Source organism: Centroberyx affinis, unplaced genomic scaffold (assembly GCF_046629955.1).
Source record: "Centroberyx affinis isolate AG114_WGS23_722 - 3 ecotype Tasmania unplaced genomic scaffold, CSIRO-AGI_Caff_v1 ptg000076l_1, whole genome shotgun sequence".
In the NCBI taxonomy this organism is placed as follows: Eukaryota; Metazoa; Chordata; class Actinopteri; order Beryciformes; family Berycidae; genus Centroberyx; species Centroberyx affinis.
The window spans coordinates 561,061-576,836 of record NW_027278785.1 but is presented as its reverse complement, the minus strand read 5'-3'; the positions used below and the strand labels follow the sequence as shown (position 1 = coordinate 576,836).

Below are 15,776 nucleotides of genomic sequence, written 5' to 3'. Positions count from 1 at the left end.
CTTGAGGAGGAGACACAGTCCGAGAGAAAAGACAAACAAGAGAAACAGAGGAAAGGAAGGGAATATATTTTAATAAGTTGTTTCTGGATTCCTGTGATCAGTGAAAAACACAAAGACTTCAAAAATGATACATTCATGCATGATTGCGTGTAATCTAAAGAGGAATCAAGTAAATCATGCTGATTGGTTAAAATACACTGTTTTCATAAGTACTCTATTTCCAGTCATGTCTTAGATTTGGACTACAAGGCCAAGAGTTCTCCAGCTTTTTCTATGCTGCGGAGATAGTATTTTTCTAGTGTGGAGACTCTGTAGAAAGCTGTGATCATTAATCATAGTCATACATCAGTCAATAACATAGCCTATTCTAGTAGAATAACTAGAAATACTGGGAAATCCCTCGAAATAATGGACTCTAAGGGTCTCTGGACCCACTTTCAGAACCACTGTCCCAGGCTATTGATTGTGTGTTTGTTTATTTGGTTAAAGCAGTATGCCCTGCGATCACATTTCCCTAATAGAGGCAGATTACAGGCAGAAATATGATGCTGCATAAATTAGGCTGCATGATGCTACCCTTCTACTGAATTTCACATCATAATGCTCCGGTAATTGGATTTGGTACATTGTGCATTAGGCCTTGTTTAGGAAAGGAACGAATACAGACTGGCTATTAGTGACAAAGAGTAACGTGAAAACAGAGGAGGGAAAAATGTTCCGTGTTTAAAGGGATTCTCCACATGATTTACATCATGAAGACTTGACAACAGATTGTCTAGGCTATATCTCATCACCAAGATCCTCTTTATTTAAGATAAAGTAGCAGGCTGCAGTGCCTTCTATTCTATCATAAATATCATAAATCCTATTCACTGGGGAAGAGAGAGCCATAATCCTTTCAGATCCAATAAGGACATAAGGCTTGGGAAGTGACCTTAGCCAACCTATACATGGTAGATAATGATTTATGCAGTCATTGATTCACTACAATGCAACAAATTACACAGACTGATTTACTTCATTCATTCATTCATATACAGTATTTCCATAACAGCTTACAGAGCCGTCTGTCATTCTTGGAGGCTATCCAATGGGACATCTTTAGAGTAAATTAACACATTGGGCGCAGAGACTATCATTTAAGATGGAGATTAAGTTTTATGGTTATGTTCTTCAATGCTGCAGACACATGGTTCTCCGGGGTGATGCTGCACTAATGTGAATCTAGACACTCTTCTAATGGGGGGCCATTACAACCCACATTGCAAGAACTATTCATTTTTTATGAGAGGGGTAGATCTGTTGGCGCCTTATATCGGGGCCATCACCCTTACGAGTTGCATCTGGTGCTGTTACCATGCAAGGTTCACTGAGGCTACATGTTTTAAGGATAGTTCAGTCCTGTGAGGCAGTGGTTCCCAAAGCAGGGTCTGGGGACCTCTGGGGGTCCTTGAGAGGGTTCCAGGGCCCCCCGAAGTGAGGACTAGTTTATTTTCACTGTTATTTCACAGCCAAGACGTTTGTGACATTTGATTGCACAAGGATGACCACAGGTTTCACTCTCTCTACTGTGGTTATCACCCCATCTATAGCATAGACATGTATATAATTCTCTACTACATCATATGAAAATCTTTTCAGATGGGGTACCATGTGGGAAAGTCTTATTAGATGGGGGTCTGCAGTCTAAAGTGTATTTGTTTAGTTGGTGCTTGATATGAAAAAAGTTTGGGAACCTCTGCAGGACAGTTCAGGTAAGGTCAGTGTCAACCAATAATCACCAATTTGAGGGTTGCACTGGGCAATGGGCATACTAGGGAAATGAAAAAAAATATCTTCTTGTAATAATGATGTAAGATTATTCATGATGGACAGCGTGCGAGGGGGCTTCTCCTCCACTCGCACAGCAGACAGGTCGTCCTCAGTGAGCAGCCCGGCGGGGGGGCACCTGCTGTCCCGCTCCGCGCTGCAGTGCCTGGGAGAGCGGAGGAGAGCACAGGATTAGTGCACAGCTGGAAAAAGGCAGACCTGTAACACCTGAACGGACTTTATCATTACAACAATAGGGTTGCACGCACGGAGGACGCATACACACACACAAACACGCACACATACACACACACGCACAGTACCATCCATCCCCGTAGATCCAGAGATGATGCCCCGTCTACCGGGCGGCGGCAGGAGGACGTGCACGACCACTGGCACCTTTTTGTCGGCATGTCTGATCTCCGCCTGTCAAGCTCTCCGGAGCTGCGGGGAGGTCCAGTGCAGCGACGGCCAGCAGTGCTGCCCGCCCGTCGTCACCGGCAACGGCAGCGCCAGCTCCACGGTGCGCTGCTGCAAGCTCCCCATTCACATATTCTTCGACAACGTTGGCTGGGTGACGCGAAAGCTGTCGGGCATCCTGATCCTGTTGCTGCTCTTTGCCATGGGCTACTTCATCCAGCGGATCATCTGCCCGCGGCCCCGCCGGCACCCGCACCACGACCGACCCGAGGAGCCCTCCCTCTTTCACGGGAACACATCCGCGTCCCAGGACTCCCTGCTGGACCGGTACCCCGAGTACAGCCTCGGGGACTTCGCCTCTCCGAGCCTGCCAGCCTACGACGAGGTGAAATATTTGCCCACGTATGAGGAGAGCATGCAGGAGATGCACAGAGACCGGTCGGATGATAACTTGCTGTCGGAAAACGAGAGGAGCGGTCCCGGCAGAGCGAGGGCAGCGGGACCGAGACCCGCAGAGCAGAGACGGGATGTCCTGGAGGTGTCAGGACAGCAAGACAGCCCAAGGACATCTCGGAACTCTGTCTGACGGAACATAAAAAATTGGCACAGCTACAGAGACAATAGGCTATTCTTATTTTAATATCAGCAGGGTAATTATCTTGCAGAGTATAAACTCAAGTGCAATTATAATGCTGAATGTTTAGAATAAAGGAGGAGACTGAGAAAATGTGCGTGTTTTGTAAGATTAGAGGGGATTATTCGCCTTTTGTATGCAAATGACCGCTTGGGTTGAATAAAGGAGATAATAAAGTAAGAGAAGGCTGCTGAAATTGACGCTCTTTGTGTCTGAGACAGCTAATTTGGCTCCGGTACAATCGCATTATGTTTTACTTCAGCGCCTCAATTTTAAGTGGCACCGTGAGACAGTTTCCCTTCTCCCAATTGCTCATGTCCTTTTCTTAGTCTTGATGCTAAATCTCGGGACAGGGATAGTCTGCCGGGCCTGAAAGACCCTTTATTCTTTTAAAAAATTCTATTCTATATCGAATTTGCATCCAATCATAGAGGAAAATTGTTTACCTACATTGTTTTTCTCTGTAGCCTTTAATGTGAACTGGAAAAGCAACTATTTAATAGTCTCAGGGATGTTGGGGTGAATACAAATTTCAGTATTTTCCGTGGCACATATTTTTATCGGCAAGTTTGATCAGTAAATTAATTTACCCAATATAGGTTATGAGCATGAAAGCAATATTCCCTCTCTCTCTCTTTCTCTGTCTCTCTCACACACACATACACACACACTCTTCCCTGAGAGCTGAAAGATGAGCGTGTTTTAATCAGTGACCTGAGCCATGTCTGATAGGCCTATACTCCAAAAGCTGAGGCCTCACCAAGGAAATACCACTTTTAAAATGCTCTTAAAATCCTAGGGGCCTTTCTGCCTGAGGCCACATATATCAGTGTCTCCCAGGCTCCGGATTCAAGAAGACAAGGGCAGAGATTACAGCTGGCATACTGATATGGTGTAAGCTGCCAAGAAACAAAGTTGTATTCTGATGATCGAAAGCATGTCAGACAAGATCACAACCGCCGCCCCGAGCCGCATTAATGCTCCACAGCACAGACCAGACAAAAAAAAAGACAAGGGGACAACTGACAGGAAACAAGGATGAGACAGACATAGCAGGCTCAGACAGTGGGCTCACAGTAGACAGTAATTTCTTTGGCATTCTGGCAGACTAGAAGCCTGGAGATGCAGACTGAGAAACAGACACATACACCAGTGAATATCTGGATCTATTGTATTAGTAATGTTTCTAATCAGTGTTTACCTGTTCCTTCTTGATGTCTATTTCTGACTAATGTGGCTAGGAAGGAGACAAGTAGCAGCTTTTTCACTGCTAAGTGCCAAAAACCAAATTGACCCCTATACACACTTAATTGCAATAGGCTTAGTGGCTTGTTTACCTGGACTGACGCTAATGGCATTAATTGTCATTGTCTATTAAATGTCTCACAATGCTACAATATGGAAAAGGCTCAATTCGGTATTAGGCACCCCTTTACTTTGACGTTAATTGGGTGTGTGGTAAACAGTCACACTTGCCACATCCTCTCTCCAGCCCAGACCCGCAGAAGAAATGTTACCGTATCATTACTCCCAGGCCAACTGAGAAGCAGACAAGTCCATTACAGGGAGAATATCTATCCAGCAGAACAAACAAATCTATCTACCCAGGGCAAGCAAATAGACTCATTTATTTACCTGATTCTGAATGGGACAGTGCATTCTTTGGAAATGTCCTGCTTTAATCACCTATCCTTTCTTCGCTGATTCTGCTATAATCCATAATGTCTGTACAGGTCTAAACTAATTACCCCCCCCCCCCCTCCTCACCCCCACCCCGCACCCCAGGCCCACCCCGCACCCCAGGCCCACCACATCAGATGAACTAAACTGATTTATCTGAAGAGCTTCAAAGTGGTCATCAGCCATTAGAGAAAACAATGGACTCTCGTTATGGCATTGGATTACCAGGCAGAGTAAGTGTAAGTGAGTAACCATCACTTTGTCAACTACTTTGCTATTAAACAAAGAGCAAAGAGAGCTACATTAACCCACATGGAGAACTTCTGATATTGAAGTAGCTGTATCCACAAAACTGCATACGACCTTACAAAGGGTGACCTAGAGTTTTTCTACTGCTACAAACAGCGAAAGTCTGTCTGAGTGTGATTGTAGTGGCTTGTGTAATCCAATACTGCGAGGCCATGATGGCAGAGTCAATACTGAACACCACTGATGGCTTTCCTTTCGAGAGGGGAAATTTGTGGGTGGGTGGAGTTTGCACTTAAAAGCATTAAATTCTATGCTTAAAACCCACTGATGGGTATATGGGTTGGAGCATATGACACCAAGATGCATCACATATTGCCCGTGTTTGAGTGCTGTCCAAACCATAAGAGGTGTGAATGTTGGGTTCCTCTCCCTCTCTTTCTCTCTCTCTCTCTGTCCTTGCAGTTCACCGAGGACTCCCAGCTCCTCTGTCTAAGCTGGAAGAGTGAGTTTGGGCGCCGAGGGCATAACCAGTCTTCTAGAGTTCCCAGCATTAAACTTTAATCAGATGGTGTAAAGCTGGGACATTCGAGGCTTGCAGGAGTCCCTGGTAGGGTATAGGGCAGCGATGTAGTTGTTTCCCCCTTTTCCTCAAATGCACACAAATCCAAACATACACGTGCACAAAGACACATACAGGAAAACACACATACACACAGACAAAAGCACAAGCGCACACACTGATAAACACAGAGACAAAGCACACACACACACACACAAAATGGATTTGGTGTAAGCAACATTAGAATTTGTGCCAATAGTGCGGTTAGTCTATTGCTTACTGGACCAAACAGAAGATAAACTAAGGTCAAATCAATGAGCATTATCCTCCTCATAAATTCCACATTATGTCCAGGAAGTGTATTTTTGGGAGAGCTGCATCAATGCAATATATGAGAACTTGCTGGTCTTTTAATATGGATCTACAGCATTATGCTTTAATAAGTGTATCTATTGGGTATCTTCAGGGTATATGCAGCAGTTTTATTGAATACTTTAACAGTCCATTCATTATCCAACTGTCACCACTGAAAGTCTGAAGTCCCACAACTGATAGCCTAAACACGACTTTTCTATTCTCAGCTTATGACTGAGCTCATAACATCTACTGTTGCTATAAGAATTATTTTCCATCCATTACTCCTCCGCAGGAATCTATAAATATATACCATTACCAATATGATAAAAATCCCAATTACTTTGATGAATTGGGTACAAAATGTGTATTACAATATACAGTATGTATAATATATATAGTGTACAGTCAAAGGGGAAGTGCATACACATTTCATGCACATATCTGTTTCAATGTGAATGTGCAGCCTCTCTCCAGTGGTAATGCATGTGAAACCTGACTCCTCACTGATAAATCTCCTCTTGGATGAATGATGAAGGGGGCACTTTCAGAAGACTATGGTTTATCACACAGTTAGTGAAGAGGCTGAGAAAGAAAGGGGGGGAAATAAAGTTGGGGAGAGAGTCAGAGAGAGAGAGAAAGAGAGAGAGGGAGAGAGAGAATGAACCCATTGATAGATTTTCCTACATCCATTCCGTTCTCTGATGTTTTAGCATCTGTGGCCACTCACAGTTTCAGGGATTAGGCCGATCAGTTTCTACCATATCTGTCCACATCTCTGTGATATGGTCTAGCAGTTGTTCCTGGACAGTCCCGAGACAGATCTTCTCTCTCGTTTGTCCCTCCTGGGCCACTAGAGGAGATGGATAGGCTATAATGGTCCACTGATGTACTGGCCTTCTGCCAACCAGGGGGTGGAGCTGCATGGCAAGCAGTTGGTTTCACACCTCAGCAGAAAAGGAAATACAGGAATAACTCACAGAGAAGCACATAGATATACTGGACGCTCAACCACACAAGCGTGCACAAATACCTTCTATGATCTATGTATCAAACTGACAAAGCAACACACACACATACAGTATAACCGAGCAACAGGAAGGTGCAACAGGAATACCAAAAAGACAGAACGCATAAAGACTAAGGAGATTTGGTTGAATATATATTTACATCTGTTTTATTCATTATAGCGTTTACAGAGAGCAAGGCTTTGGAGTTATACATTGTAAAAATATCTATCCGTACAAAAACAATGCAAACACCTAATTACAAAAGACGAAAAGATGCAAAGATATATATCATGTTCAGTACATGAAACTGACCATGCTGAGCTAATTTTGACCAAATGGCAAAAGAGAATGAACAGCTTTGAACTATGAGACACACTGAATGGTCTGAATGAGAAGCTGATATGACAGAGAGGCCATAACGGTGTTGTCTCAGAGAAATATGGACATTCTTATTGAACTTCCATGAGTCAAATCAGTCTGCGCACACAGTAACAGAATGGCATAAATAATGTTGATGTGCAACTGTGCTATATACATGTGCCATACACAAGACTGTAGTGTAAAACTGCGTAAGACTGTCATACTCCTAATGCCCTTCTAACCTTCATATGTCCAACTTTCCCATTTCTTAATGTATTTTAATGCTTGAACCTAATGGTGGACATTGTCCCTCATATACAGAAAATGTTTCATTACCCTGAGACTGAGCCAAACCACTAAATATCCACCAAATGTCAAAAACACATGGGAATCAATTTCTGCAAAGCTGTCGTTTTAGAGAAGGGTCTCCCGAACATCAGCGTCGTGAGGCCAGGCTGCTCCTGACAGAGGCATTAGCGGCCTTCTCTCTCTCCTTAGACAGCTCCATCTCTATCTTCGCCTGGATTTTCTCCCAATCCACCTCAACCTGAGAGAGAGAGATAGAGAGAGAAAGAGAGAGAGGGATGAGAAGAGATAGGCCAGGGCACTCTTACCTTGATCAGCGTGGGATTAAGTGAGCAAACCAACTGAACTAGTCACACTACACTACACTAAACTCAGATAATACAGTGCAGCAGACAGGTTGCCCTCGCTTACCCCTTCAGCGTACTGCAGGAATCTCTTGTTGGTCTCCTTCCTGCCAAATTTCTGGAGGAACTTCTCTCTGTAGGCCAGCACAGTGTCCACATGGGTCTTGTGTTTCACAGCCAGCTCCAGCGCCCTGGAGACAGTCGACAAGATACTGACTAACACACAATCACATTTTTGGACACACATCCCACCCTGTATGGACAAACATGCCTCACCATAACCCTCGCCCAAACCTTAACCACACGCTAATTTTACACCTAATCCTAAAAAAGGCATCCTCCCCCGGCACTCATATTGTCCTGCTCCTTCCAGCTGTACCATAAAACACACACACACACAGAGTTGTACCTCTCCCAGTTGGAGAGGTCGATGTTGACTTGTATGGCCTGGTAGATGAGGCCAGCCTGTAACAGAGTGGCCTCAGCCTCCTGGGCCTGACCACTAAACAGCAGCATGTGGGCCACAGACGACTCCTTAGATGGCTGCTCCTTTATAAAGTTGATATACTGCACCCTAGGAACCTGGGAGGAGGGAGGGACAGGACAAAGAGAGACGGAGAGAGAGAGAGAGATAGAGGAAGAGGAAAAGCAAGATAAATTGTTGTACAGGAGAGAAACGGTGACAGCGAGAGTCATTGTAATGGCTCCCTTTGACCCAATTTGCTTACAGGGATCATTGAAGTTTAATCTAATTTAACCTAATGTGTCTGTTCACAGGATTTTGAACAGCTGCCTAAACGAGTTCACTGGCTGATACTCTTACCTCTCCATTCCCAGAACATGTGAATAAGGCTACCTGTCTCTATTTTACATCTAGGGCAAAGATCTGAAATTGAATCATTTATCCTATGGAGTCTTTCTGGTGTAAAAAATATTCTGTGGATAATGTTACTCTTACCTCTCCAATGGCAGTATAGGCCACCTCCGCTGTGGTCAACTCCTTGTTGGCCATTGCCATGCCAGCGAGACACGCCCACAGAGACTGGTCCTATGGAGATGGGGAGCAGGAGCAATGAGCAGCTTTAAAGGACAATACAATGTCTCGCCATCCAGCACATTTACCGTAAAACTATTTTATGAAACTGTTGCCCAATTTTTATTAATTTTTTCTTCTTTTCATACATATAACTATTTTCCTGTATATTTATTCCTTTACATTTATTCATTCTCTATTCCTTGCCTTTATGCCTTTTGTAAAGCACTTTGTAAACTCTGAGAAGCATGTGAAAATGTGAATATAAGAGTCTAAAGCTGTTATCAGCAAGACTTCCAATATTATCTGAACATAATTTGTATTTATCAATTTCTTAAATCCTTTATTCAAAAAGGCAAGTCAGCTAAAAATAAATTCTTAAATGGTGACAGCCTCTAATAGGCGAGGGATTAAGGATAGAGGATAGCATGAGGGGAATGGCAGATTCAGTAGCGGCTCCAAATGTGTCACTTGCTATCAAAGGGACGGGGTACTGAGAGGTGTGTGTGCACTATTAAAAGGGACAGGGTGGTCATTACGATGGCGTCTCTAAAGTGACAGGGTCCCCATTACCAGTCTGCTCACATCCAGCATACAGGCCTCATTACAATCACACTGCAGGGCATTCACATGCACACACACAAACTCACACACACACACACACACACACACACACACTCTCACGCACACACAGACACGCACACACAGACACGCACAAAAACAAACATAAACACAGACATTTGTTGTACACAACATCTATGAATGTAAACACATACGTCACCACTTTATTCTGTGCAGCTGCATTCATTAGGAGGAGCCTAAACCACCAGTTGACCAACAGTTGAGCTAACCCCACACTGGAGTCACCGCTCTGTAATCCCCCCTCTAATCACCGTCCATCACTAAGACAAACAGCTCTAATCAGAAACCACTCTGGGCAACAAGCAACAATAACACTGTCATCCTCTGCCTGAGGTCAGAGTGATCCAAAAAATAGATCATGAATCAGAATTTTAGGCTAAATCTTCCTTTGGTTCAAATGTGTATGTACTGCAGCTTATTGGTGTTGCATTATCTGTAGATGTGCACCTATGCTTGACTGTGATTGTGTGTGTGTATTATAATTTTATAAATAGATATATAATATTATATATAGCAACCCCCCTCAGGTGAGGGCTTACTGACAACAACTACAATGATTCTGGGAAAAGCCACAGTGCCACCAAACTCTTACCAGAAGTAGAGGGAGAAGGGGGAAGGGGAGGAGGGGGAGCTCTTAAAACTCTGACTCTCTCTCTTTCTTTCAGTCCCTTCATCCCTCCATTCCCACCCTCCTCTCTCTACTAGCCATCCATCTCTCCAGGGTTGTGGTTATTGCATCATTGCCCATGCAAAGACACACTATAGAGGCTCTCGTTGCATTCTGTGTGTGTGTAGTGTATACACATGTGTGCACTGGGGTGTGTATTTATGAGTGAGGTCTAGGGGGGCTAAATCCGGTAAATGGTGTCACCAGGCTAATTGAGGGCTAATTAAAGCCTGCTGGTCTGGTCCCATAAACCTCTCCACTACCTTCTCTCTTCAGACTCTGTCTCTCTCTCTCTCTCTCTCTCTCATACACGCGCATGCACACACACACACACACACACACACACACACACACACACGCACGCACGCGCGCACGCACACACACCACAGGAGCCTGGACAGCGTCAAAGTCCTACACTGCAGGTTACGTCACACTATCTTGAGGTCAACTATATAAATAAAAATGTCAAATAGACTAAATTCAATAATTGATGCTAATAAATAATGCACACTGGCGTATTCAGGCATTTTGTGTGCCTATAACATGCAGCGACCCACTTCAAATGAGCGTACACACACTCAGAGGAAACACAAGAATGATCTCAGAGGTACAGCTGAGTTCAAATTGATAAATTATTTCTTGCGTGGGAGAATGAATGAACATTTGTTTCAAGATCAGATGAAACATGTATGTTACGTGTTAATCGACATACACTGGTATCTCACCTTGGCGAAGCGGCAGAGACGCAGTGCATCCTCCCAGCGTGCGGAGGTGCTGTATTCGTGGAGCAGGGCTGGGTAGGGAGACACGTTGCTGTAGATCAGTGAACCGTCTCCTTGGCGCACTGTCACCTTGGTGCCCACGTAGCTCAGAATGTGGGGCGCACGGCTGAACTCACTTTGGAGGGGAGACACATGTACACACACACACACACACACACACACACACAAGAGAGTGAGGACAAAGTCACACATACACACAGAATTTAATGTGTAATTTTTCTAAAACATTTTCACTTCATAGTTTTCCATGAACTCATCAACTCATGAACAGTTAGTTGCCAGTTTGGCTGCCCTGAGTGTCCGTACTATCAGGATGGGAAATTATCACCGACCAACAGCCAACTGTAAACTCTGGATGTGGCTAGTAAGCTTGTCTACTTTTCCAAACATTTTGGTAGGCAACCAACCATTTGGAGGTTCTTTTCTATTTTGAAAATCCAGCTGGGTAAGAAGGGGAAGTGGTTGGTGAATTTGGGGTTTTATCAGCCAGGATACAAAGAAGGTTCATTCATTTCCCTGCTTGCATTGTATCTTATGTCAGTTGCTTTCATTCTGAACACCTAGTCTAAAAATAATGCTTCTAATCAATATAAAAACCATGGTGATGTGGACGCTGACATCATTTTTTTTCTATGTCCATAGTTGTAATTTCCAAGAAATAAGCTTGCCTGTTTGCAATTATTGATAGCGAGAGTCTGAAAAAAGTTTTAATGCTGGTGGTAAATCCCTAGTGCAGTTGAGGCAGGAGACTGACTGTTCAATAACCTACATAGGGTAATGCAAAATGTTATAACAAAGTGAAATTGATTTTAACACATGTTAACATTTATGTAGAAGATGATGGATTGCTCTAATAAAGAACACAACAATCAATTCATTGACTGTGTAATTTCTGCCAGTATGTACAGTATATGTATGTGTGCTATGCATGTCAGTAACATGTGTGCTATGCATGTCATACACAGGCTAATTTGTGGTGGCCCACCGATATATTCCCTGAATTGATAAAACATATTGAAAGTACTGCTTTGCACCTTATGTGTGTTCCAACCTGCCCTCCACTACAAATATCTTAAGAACCTATGAGAAACACTTCTATGTACATGTTTCAAATGGATGCTTTTGTATGCATGTGCACATTTTAATAAAAACATGTGCGCAAAGTATAGTCTTTGTATTTGCAGCTTATTGGTTGCTTTCACTTGCGGTTTGGTGTCCCCAATGTATATAAACCACATGATAAGATAAGATGAAACTTTAATGATCCCCATAGAGAAACTGGACCATTGTAGCAGCAAATAGTAATAGGATACAGCAAAGAGAAAAGAAAGAAAAGAAAGAAAAAAGCAAATCGGGATTGTGTAAACATCAAAACAACAAAACTTGAACATGTTAAGTAGAAATGTATACATGAATGCATATATCATGAATGTATGAAAAAAGTATGGAGTACGGCACAGAAAGGGCGTGCAAAGCTGCAGTAGTAGCAGCAGAAAAAAGTATATGTACAATATGAGAATCTACCGAATCCACACAGTGAAATATGTGTAGTATGAAATAAGTGAAAAAATATAAGAGATTTCTATAAGCAATATATTATAAGTAATAGGAATATGAGAATATGAAGAAAAACAATTACTGAATACAGTATTTGCAAAAATGTGCTCGTCTTCACATCAACAGGTCTACAGAGGGTCATCCATATGCACTGAAAAGTGTCTTGGCATGTAGAACTATACACCTTATCAAATACATTCACTGTACAGATCTAGTTACATGTACAGAACGCACAAATTTAGAAATGTACTTTTCTAGCTGTCTAGCTTATCAAAAACTCCAGATGCAAGTACCATATGTACAAAAATGTGACAATGTGCCATGCACATGTGCATTTATGTCTGTTCTCATTATCACTATCATAATCTGAACATATTTGTGGCTGAAAGTCGCATACTTACAGAAAAAGTATCCAGAGACTTGTACTCATATGGACTCATACGCAGAGAATATACAGACAAATGTACAGATCAGAAACTGTGTAACCAAATGTTGTATAGATTAGTTGAGAGCAAAGGAATGCGACGGTAGTCCAAGATGGTTTGTATAGACAGTGCAGGCACTCTGCCTCAGAACCCCCTGAGTTGGCTGAGGCCGTTTGGGCAGGAAGCGTTGCACAGTATGATGGCTGTTGGCACAAAGAGCACCTAAAGCACTCTCTGTTACTTCGGGGGAATGAGCCGGAGGGTGAAGGTGCTTCATAGCACAAAATGCTTACGTGGCTGTATCAAATGCTCACAATACAGGGCGCAAAAAAGCTGCTGCTAAATGGCTATAAGCAAACAGTTTGGAAAAAGCACCTCACATCACCTCCCCACTGAATCACTCTAATTGCTCTCAAAAAATGCCTTCTATCTCACTCCTTAGCACTTATTCTATTTCTTTTCCTAATACTTCTCTCTTCCATGATTGTTGCACTCCTTACTACTGGTTGCTTGCAATTTTGGTGGGCTTGATATCAAAGCTTATTCCAGTGTTGTACTTGTAAGTCACTCTGGTTAAGAGCATCAGCTGAATGCCTAAAATGCCATGTAAAGGTGAGAGCAAAGGACAGTGTGTGTCTACCTGCCATCCTTCATGTACAGTGTCTTGGGCAGCAGTTCCTTGTCAGTGAAGACAGCACTGGGGTAGTACCACACTGTGAATTGGTTGTCTTGGATACCACACAGGATGTTAGCAGTGTCATTCCATGCCATAGTGTGAACCATGGTGCCTACAGGTCAGAACAGACATACAACACACATAAGAATGTCGGCTACACTCGTTAAAAAGAGCTCACTGCGTTAATGCTGTGTTTGTAACATATATAGTGACATATTGTCCCTAACTACACTCACAGATGTGCTGAAAATGACACCTCCTTTTTTTGATTTTCCATTATTGACTTTCTAGCATACTTTATTACACTAGCCAAATATGTGGGAGTCTAAATTTCCCTTTGAATGAATAGGTTTGCATGAAGGTAACAGGCATTCAAATGAATGAATTATAAGATTAATTGCAGTGACACCAATGTCTTAAAAGAGTATAAAAACAAAAGAAAGTCACTGCTCGTCTTGCCAAGCGAACTCCCTCCTCCCTTTCTCACCAATCTTGCAGATTTTGTGTTCTCGTCCAAGACGGCGTACAGAGGTCAAGTAGAGGTCACGGTTCTTGTCTATCAGGGCGATCTTCCTTTCATTGGACGGACCGCACTGGTCCAGAGCGATCTCCACCACCTCCAGCTACATATGAACAAACACACCCAAGCACACGCACACACACACAAGCACAAAGGTGAAAGGGAGCAGAGGAGTGAATGATGGAAGGGAGACAAAAGATCACGAAAAGAAAGGAAAGGGTGTGAGGGGTTAGTGCTGTGACCCAACAGCCTTTTTGCCAAAAGAGAATGTGTGTGTGTGTGTGTGTGTGTGTGTGAGTGAGTATGTTGTGTGTGTGTGTGATGTGTGTGTGTGTGTGTGTGAGTACGTTGTGTGTGTGTGTGAGTACGTTGTGTGTGTGTGTTTGTTGGCCGGAGCCAGCTGGCTCCAGTGCAGTGTCTTGGAGCTGTGGAGTACTGGCAGACAAAGCCATGCTGACAAACAGTAACTGCTGAGCCTGGCTACCTCCACTTCTTCTTTTCCTCGTCCTCCTTCTCTTCTAATTCATTCCTTCTTTTTGTCTCTTTCACTCTTAGTTTTACTCCAAAACCCTTCCCCCATTCTCTTCCTGTCTCTTTATTTTCTCTCCCCCTTCTGGATATGTGTTAGTTTCTTTTTTAGCACAGACACATCCATTCTGAAAAGACTGAGAGACACGCAGTTCTTCACAGACTGGAAAGAAAGAGAGAGAGGGGGAGAGAGAGGGGGTGGAGGAGAAAGAGAGAGAGAGAGACAGAGAGAGAGGGGGTGGAGGAGAAAGAGAGAGAGAGAGAGAGAGAGAAAAAGAGAGAGAGAGCAGCAAGAGAAAACGATTACCCACCTTGTGAGTCAAGGGCTTCCCGTCGCCAAGGGCTTTCCCCGTAAGGGCGTCAAACAAAAAGACGACTGGTGAGGAGAGAGGAAAAGAGAACATAGTAAAAGGCTCATTCCGTGCTATTTATCCCATTATGACCGAAAAAGTTGAGCAGACAGACCCTTCTCATCGCTCTTGTCTCGAATGGCAATGGTGTCATTGCTAAGGGAGACAGCCTGGGCGTTGAGGATGTCGGCTCTCATCCCAGGGAACTTGGGGGAGGAGATCAGTCGACCCTCATAGGAGAACATATACAACCCCGCTCCGTCCACCAGCAGAAACTGTCTGGGAGAGGAAGAGGGAGAGGAGGCGAGGAGAGGTGAGAGGTGGCCAGATGAAGCGGGTGAGAGACAGGAGTGTGTGTGTATGTGTGTGTATACGTATGATTGTATATGTGGGTGGGTGGGGCAGCGTGGAGAGGGGAGCGAGGAGAGAGAAAGGGACAGATGAAATGCCAAGGAGTAAAGGAATGAAGAGAGCAAAAGAGTTAATCAACTGACACGAGTAGGTAATTTGAACATGTAATGTGCATTAACGCAGCGTTGACTTACTCGGTAAGCCTCAACTGTGATTACAGAATGGCCAGTAATCTATTTAGCTTGACGCTGATTGTCAGGGACACTGCACTGGAGTATTGCACAAGACCTACTCCATATCAAGCTAATTTCCCCCTGTGGTTACACTCTCAGCCTTACTGTATGACAGGGTTGGCTAAGCTGGAACACGCTCCTTGTGTGTGTGTTTGTGTGTGTTTGTGTGTGTGTGTGTGTGTGTGTGTGTGTGTGCGTGTGTGTCTGGCTTGCTGCTTGATGAGTGGTCAGTGTGGAGTAATGAAGCATTAGAGAGGCTGATAGATGATCCAACAGCCTGTTCTCCC

At 43.7% G+C, this 15,776-nt stretch overlaps 1 protein-coding gene across 2 annotated transcripts in view; it reads right to left on the bottom strand.

Annotated features, from left to right (window-relative positions):
* Positions 1-6,883: 6,883 nt before the first annotated feature.
* Positions 6,884-15,776, bottom strand: part of ift80 (intraflagellar transport 80 homolog (Chlamydomonas)) — a 37,161-nt gene continuing 28,268 nt past the window's right edge. For both annotated transcript variants that reach the window (XM_071521235.1, XM_071521246.1), the window contains 9 exons: positions 15,021-15,184; positions 14,867-14,931; positions 13,995-14,130; positions 13,472-13,619; positions 10,793-10,964; positions 8,684-8,773; positions 8,135-8,307; positions 7,793-7,916; positions 6,884-7,622 (listed from right to left, as the gene is read on the bottom strand). In XM_071521235.1, the coding sequence (XP_071377336.1) occupies positions 7,512-7,622; positions 7,793-7,916; positions 8,135-8,307; positions 8,684-8,773; positions 10,793-10,964; positions 13,472-13,619; positions 13,995-14,130; positions 14,867-14,931; positions 15,021-15,184 (1,183 nt within the window). In that variant the 3' untranslated portion in view covers positions 6,884-7,511. The remainder of the gene's footprint in view (positions 7,623-7,792; positions 7,917-8,134; positions 8,308-8,683; positions 8,774-10,792; positions 10,965-13,471; positions 13,620-13,994; positions 14,131-14,866; positions 14,932-15,020; positions 15,185-15,776) is intronic.